Genomic DNA, 15,175 nt, shown 5'->3' with positions numbered 1-15,175 from the left:
CATTAATTGTGCTAATTACATATGGACAAAGTGCACTCAAGTGGCCGGCTGGCTACAAATGGACCCTGTGTGTCACATACACATTTTACATCATCAAGAGATCTAGTTCAGAGGAAAAGTACCATGTTTCGGCATTTACATTCAAAACTGAACATATACAGCAGATGTTGTGAAGTGAAAAGATAATAATCCTTAGGGATTGGAGTAACACAGGGGATCTATATTGCTTGGTTTCAATGTGTGTGTGTGTGTGTGTGTGTGTGTGTGTGTGTGTGTGTGTGTGTGTGTGTGTGTGTGTGTGTGTGTGTGTGTGTGTGTGTGTGTGTGTGTGTGTGTGTGTGTGTGTGTGTGTGTGTGTGTGTGTGTGTGTGTGTGTGTGTGTGTGTGCGTGTGAGACAGAGAAATAAATCTAAATTATATATAACTCAACATCTCGACGGCTGTGTATAAACTGAACCTGTGGACGCACCTTCTGACAATTTATAGCGTTGACATTTCTACTCCCAGAAAACGTGCTGCATAATCACCCTCACTAACTAATGAGCCAGCTCTTCAAAATCTGAAAGCTGTTTCATCTGCTCCACTTGCATAGAGTGCCTTCTTATCAGTTTCTTCTTGGACTTGAGCCCACCTCTCTTTGGTGTGTTTGGTGCTACAGGAGCCATAGATCTAATACCTATGGCCAGCGGTGAGGAGGGCTTGCAACTAGCCCCGATGTCAGGAATGGGAGGGTTGGGGTTGACATTGAGAGGGGGCAGGTGGCCCGGCCTGGTGTGGGAGATGTGGTCCAGCAGCAGTGTGCCCGAGCCTCTCCTCTCCAGGAGGCCGGGCGGACGCCTGCGTGCGCTGCTGGGAGAGGATGTGCTGGCATTGCTGTCTAGAGATTCTCTGGAGCTGGTCAGCATCGCCAGTGGAGAAGTGTTTAGTTTTCTTCGCTCCCCTGGGACCTTAGGAGAGTCTAACATCACAGAATCTGAATAGAGCTGCGAGTCTGAGTCATAATGATCGTTCCCCAGACGTCTTCTGTGCATTGTGTCTCTCAGACTGGCTACTCCACTGCTGCAGCTGCTGCTCTCCTGCTCTGTGGGTACAGTGCTGCGCCGTGCCAGTGGCTGGTGCTGGGCTAGCGACCTCTCATATGACGATTTCGACAGTGACGGACCTGACAGTGACGTTGTCATCTTGCAGGGCTGCTCACCTACCAGTGGGAATAAGCTGTCCTTCCCATCCACACTGTTCTGTCGGGATAATACCGATCTCTTGCCCAGAGAGAGTCCGTTTACCCCTGCAACGACATCCTCATCAGAGCTGGCTTTCATGCTCTCCTCGTGGGCAGCGGCTGCAGCCAGGACTGAGGGAGCAATCAGCCCCCAAGGCTCTGATTGCAGCCTCTTCAGCTGAGGCAAACGTGCACGTTTGGGGTTTGCAGGCCGCCGTGTTGGAGACGTGGGCCCGCTGGCAAGCTTCACCGCTGAACTAGACGTTTTCAGCTTTGTCTGAAAGCTGAAGACTGTGTTTTGTTGCTCTTGCTCAGGTTTGGGAGATGCAGTAACATCGATATCGGAGGGAGAGGTACAGTACGCTGGGGAGGACCTCTCATCCAGCTCTGGTGATGGGGGGACATTTAGGTACTGTTTGGTCGTTTTAGTACCGGAAGGTGACTTGTCCGTGGTGATGATGATGACCTCCTTGCCTTTCGCTTTGCATGCATCCAGGAGCAGTTTTAATGTCTCCTTATCGTCTGCGTTGATGGCGTAGACCAGCGCTGAGGCCCCACTCCTGTCCTCCAGACTCGGATCAGCTCCGTTGCTCAGCAGGTGATCCACCACCTCATGTCCAGCCTTGTGGATGCAGGCGTGCATTAGAGCTGTCCGACCTGTTTTGTCTTGTATGTTGGGGTCTGCCTGGTTGTCCAGCAAATATTTCACCAGCTTTGACTTGCTTACACTTTGCTGGTCAGTGTGCGTGGACATGCAGGCCACAATGAGTGGCGTCTCTCCACGTTCATTGCTCTCGTTGATGTAGGCGCCTCCTTCCAACAGGAGCCGGGTGAGTCTCAAGCGTCTGAGCCACACTGCCTTCAGGAGTGAGTTTCCATCCGTCCGCAGCTCCAGTATGTCTGCCATCTCCCAGCCAATCACAGATCTTCTCAGGTTTGAACTTACAGCTCACGGCCCTTCGAAGAAATGATTGAAGTAGTTTAGTTTACACAACAAAATCTTTGTAATTTCAAAGTCATATTGTTTGTTTCACCTAATTTTCTGAATCATCACCACCAGCAGGTGGCAGTCTGTTACAACATAAAGAATATAAATATAACTTACTGTTGGCGATTTATCATATATATTCTTTGTATACAAGTTCACATTGAGGTACAAAGGGGGGTTTTGCAAAGGGAAAACTGATCATGCACTTGGCCAAAATGTGCATCCAGGAGACAGCATAGCGTGGAGGGCACCTGTTAGATTCACATGCACTACTGATGGATGATCAGACAGCGATGTTCTGATACCGAAATAAGATTCAAGCAGCTTACTTGTGTCCCTTCCCACCATATTTACAGAAAAGGGACGAGTGGTGAACAGAAGCATCCACCAACCAGTAAATGCCTAAAAACGCACCTCTTTATTTGAACAAAAATGTGCCAACATGATTTTTAGATCTAGATTTAAAATACTGACAAATAAAAAAACAAAACAACAACATGTGTTTAGACATGCGACATTAAATAACAGCACATCGTGAGTCGCTGTCCGTGGTTCTCATTTCGGATAACTTCGCGGCTGAGACGCGCTCCATTACAAATTGATGGGGTCGGTCCCCGATCTCTCCATCGACTTCTGCATTTGCCATTTTAATTCATAAAGTACACAAGCAAAATATAGTCAATGCATCTCACGTTGCATGTCGCCTATAACGTGATGGATTCATGAAGTCATACCAGCCGCCTCTGAGGTGAAATCCGGCAGTTACGCAAGAAAATTACATAAAGTAGAATTCATTTCGATATTTATTTAGATATATAATTTTGCATCAGCAACTTGGTGTCCGCGTAATTCTCTTACCTGGTCGGAGGAGAGTTGTTCCATGCTCAAAGTAGCCGTTGCTTTGCCATGTGTAAAAGGGGAGAAATCGAGGAGGAGGAAGGGGGGGGGGGGTGTATTATTCAAAACAGAAAGTTTGTTTTTGCAGTTTTTTACGCAATATCCCTTTATGTTAAAGCCGCGACTGTCCCCATCGACGCGTCCTGGTTTGGGCTACAGGGTCTCTCTCTCTCTGTGCCACCGTGACGCGTGAGCTGCGTGGCTTTTGTTATGGAGGCACACTACATCAGTCCAATGGGGAGTATTCCTCTCACTGCGCACTCAAGGATCACAGCCTGGAGATGCTGCGGGTTATAAATAACTTACTTTCTTGCCTGTTGAATGAAACGTGTATTCTCTTGACGTCAGAGGCGACGGAAATAAACCGCGTCTGATGAGAACCTCTGCCCCGCGATCTTCACATCTGCAGAACGACCGTCCCCACTTGAAGACATGTAAATGTTCTGCGTGTGCGTCTTTCAATTATTTCAAACGGGGACGAGTCGGCGTGGCTGATGGGAGTGAGAGAGGAGTTGGTTGCTGGTTCTGCTTTTTTTGGTCAACTTGTGAATTCATGCCTCAGATAGAATGTCTGGGCTATAAATAAGGGTTCATCTCTCACCAGTGTGGAACATCAGAGGGTGTTGTTAGAATAAAGGCAGGTTTCCTATATCTGCACTGCACTACAGGGCACAGCTGAGACAATTCCTCTAGAAGAATGTGAAAGGGGAATTTGTCCTGGACCATCGCTTCTTGCAGGAAACGCCTGTATGCTGCCTTCATGGGTATTCCCCCCCCCCCCCCCCCCCCCCCCCATTAAAAACTAAATTTTCCAAGCAGTGATTATTTCCATAACACAACTATCCAATCGAAATCTTAGCCAATTTATGCAAATCTCGAACCAGCTGGGTCCCTGATTGGCCCGTGTCACCGCTGAGTGAATTAAGAGACAGAGCAAAAGACATTTCACACCTATATGTATTTACTGCACAATTAAGGAGGCCAAAACTGGTAGCAGCCATCACAGCTATACAGCCTAATAGGGACATTTCTATTTTTAGGTTGCTATGAGACAGCACTGAAGCAGTTTCTAATGAGAACAGTGATGTCCTCAGCCCTGCAAGGAACAGGTAAAACAGACACATAACATTCCAGCGAGGACCAGGAGGCTTTTATGGCATTTTACTGAAATACTTTTTTTTCGATGGTGGTGGGGTTTTTTCTTCTTCCCCTACTTATGCAAGTGAGCCTCCACCACCACTACCAGCCTGTTCAATCATTAGTCCTCTGACCCCTGCTCTTTTCCTCTGAGACTGGGACTAATCACTTTATCACCCATCCAAACACTTGATGTCTCAGGACTGCAGTCGTCAATGCTGGCAGTGATTTCTCACCTGTGATTGCCTCCTCGGTCCCCGGAGACATGTTGTTTACGAGGCACATGGAAAAGATGGCTTTATAAAATAGCGGACATACCATATAGTCACCGAGGCATGAGAATGTGTCCCCCCCCCGTATCAGACGCAATATGATGGAAATCGTCTTGATTTGGTCAACTATCTGTATTTGTTCAAAGTAAATGAATGACCACTTAAAAAAAGATGTTTTTCTAGAAGAGTACATATTATTTTAGATATCAAAAAAATAAAGAAATCCGTGAGAGATGCCCGCAAATCCTTTTTTCTACCGAAATAAAACTATTGGCTTTTGGCTATAAGAAAATCCCAAAGCACAACTGCCATTTAAAAATGGTACGTAATGGACAATTAGAATTTTAGTGCACTTGAAATTAACTCTATCATGGACAGACCTGCTGTCCACGGGGACGTGATGGACCAGGGAACGGTCTAAAGACAAAACTCACTGGTTTAGATACGTTCATTAGCCCAGGGAGCCAGTGCGACATCAGCTGTCCTCACACAGCGTGATCTTTGCCCCGACGATGCTGTTACCGTTATATTGAAGGGAAAATAAATAATTAAAATGAAGAGAATAAGCTCCGTCACCCTGGGGAGCAGTTTCCATTTTCAGAAATCTTACATCGCAGCTGCTTCTCTCCCTCCCCGCACATCCAAATATAACCATTTCTTCCATTTTGCATTGTGAGATTTTCACTCAACAGAGTATCTCTGAGATTATTTATAGATTCCGACAGAAAGTACAAAGTTATCGGCAGTTATCAAATTAGTCTGTCTCCTAAATGTATGTGTTTAAAATCTTATGATAATAAATAAATGTCTGAGTTCACTCACTTATCAGAGGATGGTGGGAAACTCAACAGTTATGTCTGCCAATTTGAAAAAATGTTGTGCTGATATGTCATACTCCTTTTTCTTCTCAGCCATACAGTCTGATCAATCTCTTTCATATGACAGAAATCTGGTGCTGCTCACTCCATCATGTTTTAACCCTTTTTAATATACAATTAAATTATAACGGAGATCTTTTTCTTATTCTGCCCATCTTCTCCATCTCGTCAACTCCATTTGCTTTTTCGACACAGAAGTTGATTTCTCCAGAGCGTATATCCTCTGTTGCTGTGGTCCTTTTTGTGTTTTCTCCTCTGTGCTGGTTGTCTCTTTAAAGACAGAGTTTGACATTCTCATGGCATTTGGTGTCTCTGCGATTGTATCAAGCGAATGTGTGGGCTGCGACAGCAATGAACTGGCACGAACCCTGCTGCAGCTTTCCACAGGGCTGCTCCATGCAGCCCTCCTACCTCGGCAGATTTAGGAAAATGCGTCCAGTGCAGCTTAAAAACCTGCCAGCCTTCACATATGCTGCAAGTGATTCTTCTTTCCCCGCTCATGATTACGTCACGTGAAGTCAAACCACATTGGCAGACTCTTTGATCTTTTCATATTGAGCAGTGCTACTTTCCCATACTCGAAATCTTAAAATGGTTCCACTGGTGATGAAGGCTCGTCTGCCTCCTTCCCCTTCGACACTCTTTCTGTTCTTTCACATCTCGCAGCGCAGACCCAACACCTGCCCTTCTGGAAAGCAGTAATTGAATGGAGCATTATTCAACAGCATTATACAGGCTACAATTTTGCTGGATGATCATTGTGTATGTTGGCCGTATCCTAGGAGATTGGTGCATATCTAATAAGGAGTTTGTTACTCATTTTGCAGAGTGGGCACTTTGATGTCCTCCGTGTTGAATTGTCTGTTTTAGCTCAACATCCTCCTAATGAAGCAGAGGGCTTGAAGCTGCAGAACTGGTTGCTGATCAGCTCTACACCCCACTTATTAAGAGTTGTTGTGGAGCCTTTAATTGGATATTGGGAGGCACCTTAATGGCTTGTCACTAATCAAGTGGTCAGGATATATCCACAGATGACAGCGTTGTTAACATCATTAAGAATTTCACCATCACTATCCGAACCGAACGCTCATGCGCTCCCACTCTCTTCTCGCGTTTCACGACCATCTTTCCCCCTGCCCTCGAAATCGCCAGGGGTTTATACAGGTTACCTGTCGTAGTTGCATGTGGGTTTTTAGATTATGTTTCAGCCGCCTCCCGAACTACGGACACAATTAGAGGTCAAATTGATGTTTTGGTAGGATATCTAAAGCTTATCAATATGTCTGCCCCCCATCGAGCGGAGAGCGGAAACTGTCCCTGCTATCACATAAATTGTCTGATTAAATTCTAAAGAGGTAATACACAGCCATCAACATAAGGTCGGGGATATCGATCTCTGAATCAAGATTATTGGGCCTTGACAACCTTTTGGTTTAAATATTTCTTTTAAATGAACCTTTTAACAAAGGGTTTCATTGTGATTTATTGGTAGAATAAGATTACGATGTGGCTCTCAGTGTGTTGTGCTGTGAATTCAACACAGACTGTCTCTGAGCTGTGTCTGTCCGAGGTTTGGGTCTGTCAGAGTATGTGGGTTCATCAGTGTGGATGAGTGGAAGTTCTGACAGTGAGTTAGAGAACTTCACTCCGCTTGTGGTTCACACCCCTGAGACTGTGACGTCTTTGACACCACGACGCACTCTGACCAAAATACACCTCCTCTGCAGCACAAGATGGGGAAAGAGTTTTTTCTGTCTGTTGTTGTTGGTGACGTCAAATCATTCCCATATGTCCTTCAGGATGTCAGTGCTCATCTGCAGAATCAGACATGACAGGACCAAACAGGATCAGTCTGGCCTCTTCAAAATGAGTCCTCTCTCGGTGAGAGAACTAACAATAGATCTGAAGCTTCCTAAACATGGCTGCAAGGCAAGATACCTGTCGCCTATTAATTTAAGCCTGAATCATGCTCCACTGCATGCATTCATCAATAGGTAATCACTGAACCACTGAATCAACCGTATCTATTTATTTAACTCCCCTAATAAATTTAAGTGAGTGTTTATTTAGCCATAATCCTGCACTGACAATATGAGGCTGGTGAATTGAGCGTTTGTTCAGAGAGATGATTGTTCTCTAGGTACGCGATAGGAAAAGGTGGCAAGTGGACGACAGCATAAGCCTCTTGCAGCTGGGCCTGATCAACTGTGTTAGGAGGAGGGAAGAGCTGGTAGGTACCAGAGGACAAACACAAGTCAGTAATTATTGCTGGGTGCTGTAAGAAAGGCGCTGTAAGACAATGAAAGCTGTCACACTGAACGCTTTCCCACTCCTCAGAGATGAGCTGCTCTTACACACACTTTCTGGTTCCCCCTTGCTTACAGTTTGAGACTGAACATGCAGGTGGCTGACAAGACCGAGTCATCCACAGCCACATTCACAGCTCTGTGAGGCATTGGACTAAACGTGCTCAACAATAGTATGTATAAGAGAGACAGAGTTAATATGGCGATGTTTAGCAGCTATGTTTGCAATATTCACCATCTTTGTCTCCCATGTTACCTTTAGCTAATATTTTTCCCAAACACAAAATGGACAATTTTAGTAGTTGGTCGTAAAGTAATGTATATTAAAAGAAAGATGCTTGAGGTGGGAATTTAAGATATTAAGTTATTACAGTTAAAGATCAAATGTTATCGCAATCCCTCCCGCATTTGTCAGTTTGTCATTTACTCACAACCTCACATATCAACCGTGTGGTGGCACGATAAAGGAAAAATCTGATGACCAAAGTCATTAGGTTCATCCTCTGGGGAATTTCATTGACTGAAAGTGGTGGAGTGACTAACCCCTAATACACAGTAATTCTATAAATGTCCCGATTGAGAGCATTACATTGCCATTCAGTCAGTCATAGTCATGTCAATAAACAGGCTGTGATCTGAATGAACCCTGAAAGTAACCTCATCTTTTGAGATGTTCCTTATGTCAAATTATTGAATACACCAGCAACCAGAACTTTTAAATTTGCAATAAATCTGCAACCTGGTGGTGAAAGCATATAGTGTCACCTGCGTATCCTCACGTACTTGCTTACACACTAAATCTGAGAGGTTTAGCTGACACAGTTGGCCGAGCTGCCTGTGTTTGTGCCCTGCTGTTTGCACACACAACCCAGGCAGGACTCATATTAGATTTCCAACAGGAGGCCGAGCCAGCGAGGGCTCTCTCTGCTTGAATTTGAACTCACAGTTTTGTAATCCCTTTACCTGTCTGATTTCAACTCAAAACAAGGATTACATTCACAGTCATCTGGCTGCTTGCCTGGTAGAAACAATACGTGTTGCATGGGAAGATGATAGACATAATTAAAATACACGGTGCTCGGTTAAGAAGAAGGAAGATTCATCTACATTCCGATTTACCAGTGTGCTCAATGAGGTCCACGGCACTGAGATCCCTGCTTGTGTTCCCCTGAGTTCTCATACCTGACTGAGCAGATCGAGACAAGAACCAGTTATCTTTGCCTCACAGCACTCCACATCCCAGAGAGAGAGATCACCTCTCATAGGTAGACACAGCATCCTGGGATTCAGTCTCAACAGAAAAGCACCATTTACTCTGTGTCTGTCTAACTTCCGTCTACTTCACTTTAAGCGCACGAGTGCCCTGTAAAGTCAGTAATTGTAAGTAATTACAGAAGAGGGGTTTTTAGAAGAGTACCAGCTTTGACGTTTTAAATCCTATTTTGCTCTCAGGTTCGGTGCGTGGGACGTGCACATGCAGCCTTCTGTTTGAAGATGGTATTTCATACAGTCCTAAGAAAACATAGTGGATTGTCTGCTGAGCTGAGTCTACTCCTTCACACTTAATGCACCTTCAAATTGATCAAAATCAACAAAACCAGAGACACTATCATTTGGCGCTTCATTGCTAACTTTGCAACTCAACCCCCGACACGGGAGTCAGAGATTTGCTTGTATTAAGATACCGAGGTTATTGTCGCATTGATTGGCGAGCCTTGAGCAGAGGTTAGTAGTGGCCTACAGAGGTTGAGTGAGTTCACGTCTTTCTAACTCCATAACCTCTGAAACAAATTGTTTTATCCGTCAAACTTGTCGTCTTCAGTCCCAACCATTGTTTGTGTATGAAAATGTGTGCAGGTCAGAGGTGTAGGTGGACGCGCAGCAGACGAGGTCTTAGTCAGGCCTCACCCCTCGCTCTTCCAGATATGTAACTTCTGTTTGTTTTTTTTTAAAACAAGATGGCGCTGGGCAAAATGCTAAACCTGAAGCTTCAAAACGGCAGCTCACAAACCAATGGGCGACGTTGTGGTGGGTTGCCACTTGGTCACGATCAATGCTTATTAGACATCACACAGCGCTCCCTCTGGTCCTCAGCCAACACCTGTAAACAAACTTTGATGTGATGAAATGAAAGTGTGTCATCACTGAAATTTGAAGATCTCTTTTGAGGAGGTCTTGTCCTGAACTGACAGACACCGTCTCAGTAGTGTGATGTTGGGGGTCTGATTTGTTAATGACTGACTGTTACACAGAAGATGTTGTGAAGAGAAGTTGAAAATCCATACACATAATACAATTTTCTTCATATGTTTGTATATAAGTATACTGTATATAAGTATAAGTATAACGTTTACAAACTGAATAAATTAAATGGCACAATATGACTTTTTTATACTACATCAATAGATTGAGAGTCAGAACTGAGGTTGACAGAGGTGGGCTGATGCCAAACTAATCATGTGTGAAGAACCTCACTGAAATCTCTGAAACCAATTACTATTTTAGTCATGCTTTTCATTTAATACACATTCATTGATTGCTTTGGCCACTTGGGGAGTGCAAACATATAGCGCCACTGATGAACATGTTGGCAAACCGCTGCTTACTCATTCACACTGAGCAACATCAGCTTTCACTTGGAGTTGTCTTTCTGGCCATATGATGGATTTAGGTCCAATAATCAGTTTCCACCAACACCTTTGATAATTTTGGGTTTGGAAAGTGGATTGTTTTAAGGCCTCTGAGAGCTTAGGGGGAACCACAGAGTTATGTGATATTTCTTTCTCATTTCACGTCGTCTTGTAGTCTGTTTTTAAAAATATTGATTTGTGCTGCTCTAAGCGTTTTTTTAATGGTTCAGCAGACGGAGGATGAACTAGTATTGGCCCTTTTCATTACACTGGGCTCTCCCAACGTTTGTGTGAAGAGGAGTCAGTTCAGTTTGGCTCCAAACTGTGGGTGACGGAGCTCCATTTGGCAGATTTTGAGAACAATATCTTGCGCGGTAGGATGACGGCATGGGGTCTTGTTTTGAAAGGCTTTCAAAGGTATACCGCTCTATCCAGATAAAGACATCCTATTTGCTGGGTATAGAGCTAAACCAGGGCACTGCTTCATTCTGCAGGGTCACATAAGGAAAGTGATTGTTCAACCCCAGTCTCTGCTTTCACCTAAGAACTGACTTAAAAGGGAAAGGTTATTGTTTCAATTTTATTCCTTTCACCATTATATTTCGGATGATTCATTCAATTCTAATTTTAAACATTAGAAAAAATCGTCAGGCTATTATTCTCAATGATTCCCGATCCTCTTTTCCTTTTAAGCCACCCAACTGCACGCTTCCTGTGGAGTTACAGACACCCAGGGTGCTGCTGGGATGTTTTCAATTGCATGGCTCCGTCAGTATCACAATGTGGTGACTCATGTTTATCCTCTTCTCTCCTGTTGTGCCTGCTCCTAATATGAGTTCAGAAGAATGTTGCAGAAATAGTGTGTTTGTTGTGTCATCTACCAGATATTATCATCCAAATGTGTCATCAAACCATTCATTACATTATAATCTATATTAAATACACCAGATGTAGTCCACTACAGCGACAGTTATCTATTCTAAACATTTGGGTGCATGAAAAGCGCTTTATAAATCAAATATATTATTATTATTATTATTATATATAACTTCAGAAAAGTCTTGTGAAATTTCTAGTCACCTTTTTTATAATTCATTAGCTGCGTATTGTTGTCAGACTGAATCTGTGATGCTGCTCTCTATTCAGTGGCAAACAGTGAATGCTGAATGGTCGGGGAACCTGATGTCATTAGCGCTGATCAAAGGGTTCACCGTGCATGTCATTATCCAAGTGTGCCTCGACAAAATGGTCACAAAGCATAATGTGATATTACAGCAGCAGATTTGATCCACACCAAAGTACAATGCGATGTGTATCCTATGAAATGATGCAGCAGTTGATAAAGAAATCAACCATTTATTTGGACCTTGTAACTACATTGACTCCCACTGATCTAAATTATTTGCAGAAGCCTACACAGTGCACACACCAGCATACAGTATGGACTTCATGATATACAACTGATACTGTATGGGTGCAGCTTAAGAGACCCGACTTTGAAGTATTCAGTAATCCATGCTCACAGCCAGCTGTGCGTATCGTTACACGCAAATTGGTAAGTAGATAACAGGGGGGAAGATTTGGGGTCATCATTGTGAAATCAATTACATGCTCTGCAGTCGCACTTCAACAACATGGCTCCAAACCTGCGATTTACCAAACTCTGCTTGATCTACATAATTGTTCTAGTTCTGTCTGTTCTCTGTTGCTGCAATCAAGACTATATCACCTACAGTCTGAACACCGGCATCTTCTCAAATATGGCGCACACGTTTCGCTGTGACACAGGTTGTGAGATTTTATGTGTCAGCTAAAAAGATGGTTATAGCACAAGTGTGGCACCTCCACACTCATGAGGAGATGTGGCTGTTACTGTGTTTTACAGTGTCACTGTTTGTGGGCACAGATGGAGAGCATGTGCCCTAGATAAATATGTTTGTATCCATGCTGAGTTCCTGGTCCTCCTGCTGCTCTCACTGATGCAGTTGATCTAATTGCTCTTTTAAAGACCAAATACCTCAACTGAAACCTTCCCAGCGTAAACTAGTCAGCAAAATAGGCTTCAAGGTTCCGGATTGTAAGCTCCTCACTCTATTACAACAATATTTAATTCAAAGGTTTTAATGGGTTAAAGGGTTGAGGACATATGAATGGATGCTGAGGAGATGATCGAAGGTGAAAGATGTTGTCTGTTAGGGTTAGGGTCAGGTCATGGTGAACTTACTCTGGGGTCTACATACGTCCCAAGCCTGATTCCAACTGAGCTGATCACAGCTCTTACCTGGAGGGGAATATATTTGGTTTCACTCCTGTGGAGCATGGATATGAGAAAGTAATATTCAGAGTTCCTCAGGAAGCTGGGGAAAAAAGGCTGTAAGAACATGGATTATAGGATTAAGTCAACCATAGGGGACATGTAGCCTGAGCAAAGAGAACAAATGTCAAAATTGAGACGTAAATATTAGGCTGTGAGAGCGGTAAAGTGGGAATGAGGAAGAAGTCGATTCCTGTAGGTCTGGATAGTGGAGTACCATATATTTGGGATGAATTGAGTTGAATTGAGTGATAAAATTGGAATTATAAAACAGCTGGCTCAAATCAAGCGATCTGATTTGTTCATAGCCTATGATGACGGCTATGATGACGAATCAGTTTGAACAGGTCCGTATATAGGAAGTACCAGTTCCGCGATTTGCGTTGGGACAAACAACGCCCCTTAATTGCCCCAGTTTTTTCACAAATAGTATTCCAATTTATTCGGTTTACTGAGGATTAGGATACACATTTAGATGGTCATAATTTCAATTGGTTTGTTAAAACAATATTTTATTGGCCCATATGAACATAGTGTCATGTAATTTAAGAGTTAACACCATATGTTGACCTCACTACATGATTTTTTTTAACATAACTTATGCAACATGAAGTTTGCTTTATTGCCTGTTAGTTTTCCTGTATTAATAAGTGTTCAGCCATCTTGACTTATACCTCAACTATCTACTTCCTGTGCCCTCATGAATTAATCCTGATGCACTGGTAGAGCAGATACAGCTATTAAATAATATAAAAGACCATACTCTTTAATAAAGATAGTAAAGAAACTCTGTACAGAATTTGGTGTATTCAAGTGTAAACCATGTTCTTTGATTAACATTGAATTTCTTTCTCTTGGAAATGTGGTTTTATGTAATGCAGTGTATGTCTTCCCTAACTCCTAAAATACCACATGCAACAGATTGAAATTTCACCTTTTATGCTCCATGTAAGAGCTACTGAACACAATGTACTTTTCACAACAACTAGTAACGCCAACAAGAATAATTTCCCTGTATTTTTAGGGATGATTAATGTGATTCCTAATACAGGACAGTCGACTTGGGAGAGCGATCCTAAAGGGATTGTGTATGGAACTGAATGGGGTCATCCACAAGAAAAAAACAAACACAAGCGGTGAATGTGCAGATACGGTGTACTGCTTCTCCTCCTTCCTTCCACACTGTTTTTTGTAGAATTTGAATTAGAGTATTTTGTATTTAAATTACTGGGGTCAGGAAGGGATTGAATCTTTTCCATTCATTATTTATACCTCTCATCCTTTGATGGATGGACAGGTCAAAGTTTGAATCTACTATTTTTTTTATTTTTTAGGAAAATCCAACAATTAATTCAAATTAAACAATTTTCAATCATTTTCTGAAATGTCACTGCTGCAGTTAAGGTGAGTTAAGGTGAGATCAGGCAGGAAAATGACATGGTTTGGTTCAAATATCTAAGCCTTTGCCATCATTATTACAATAATATCCACTTGGGCGTGGAGCAAGGTAGCAACTGCATAGAAACCCATGCTGACTGTCAACAGCAACTGTGGTGTAAAAAATTGGATGTTTGGTTGATTCTCTCACTCACTAGGCCTGTGATAAATGACATGGCTCTCTGGACAGATAACGATGAGTCGCTAACAACTGTATGGATCTATTTTGTACCTCAAAAATGACTTATTGGTCCCACAAACAACAAGTTGAGTTTGTTGAGAAGAATACAACCTTGTCACAGAGACAAATACTGTTACTTAACACAAACACTTTACAATAAACCTCACAGGGTAAAAATGAAATGTGCCTTCTCCTGTTCTTACAAAAAATAGACAACCCTTTATTCAGCAAAAACAAAAAAAAAGCATACTGTACATTTTCATACCCTTAGTTAAATGAATACCTGTCATATATTTTTTTGTCTTGGGTTTGAATAACACATTGTGCATTGTTGTTTTGATAATGTCACATGCACAATAAAAGATATCAGGTATGAAATACATTCCACTCGGCCTTTATCTCAACATTGGCGCATTGTGCTCCTGACATTTGACAACAGAGATATGATTGACACTTGGTGTGAGGACATTTTAAAAAAAAGAAAGATAAGACATTGGATTCGAGGTGTTCGAGGCACGTTGCTGTTGTTTCTGAGTGATCATTGTTCGGAGATGTTTGGCTCAATCAATGTGATCAGTCGTGCAGAGCCAGGTGTGAGGAGACGCTCAGCGAGGCACGGGGACAGGGTTTAAAAATAAACCGAATAAAGGACGGTGCCGTCAGTGACCCTTGAGATGTGACTTTGGAAGGGATGGAAAGGTAGACGTTTATCTTGCAGAAACTAATAAAGCACTGTCTGTCAGATGGGAGGTGAGTCATCCCAGAGTAGCATCATTAGAGAGAAGCAGCGCTCTGATCATGTCTCTGAGGGGAGTTGACCACCACGCTGCAGCACACATCCAACGGAGACCACCAAGAAACACACAGAGCGAACAGGCTCACGACACAGACTGTTCCTGCAAACAGCAGGTCTGCG

The 15,175-nt window shown here is 43.0% G+C and overlaps 1 protein-coding gene across 1 annotated transcript; it reads right to left on the bottom strand.

Moving 5' to 3' along the window:
* Window positions 1-6: 6 nt before the first annotated feature.
* ankrd34c (ankyrin repeat domain 34C) lies at window positions 7-3,476 on the bottom strand. The gene is made up of 2 exons (XM_035641870.2): window positions 3,066-3,476; window positions 7-2,176 (listed from the first exon to the last, which is right to left on the bottom strand). Exon 2 carries the CDS (start codon window positions 2,124-2,126, stop codon window positions 537-539), a length of 1,590 nt encoding a protein of 529 aa, XP_035497763.2. The 5' UTR covers window positions 2,127-2,176; window positions 3,066-3,476; the 3' UTR covers window positions 7-536.
* Between the last annotated feature and the right edge of the window lie 11,699 nt (window positions 3,477-15,175).

Source organism: Scophthalmus maximus, chromosome 7, assembly GCF_022379125.1.
Source record: "Scophthalmus maximus strain ysfricsl-2021 chromosome 7, ASM2237912v1, whole genome shotgun sequence".
In the NCBI taxonomy this organism is placed as follows: domain Eukaryota; kingdom Metazoa; phylum Chordata; class Actinopteri; order Pleuronectiformes; family Scophthalmidae; genus Scophthalmus; species Scophthalmus maximus.
Note: the sequence above shows the minus strand (reverse complement) of the source record. Positions and strands in the feature narration are given on the sequence as shown.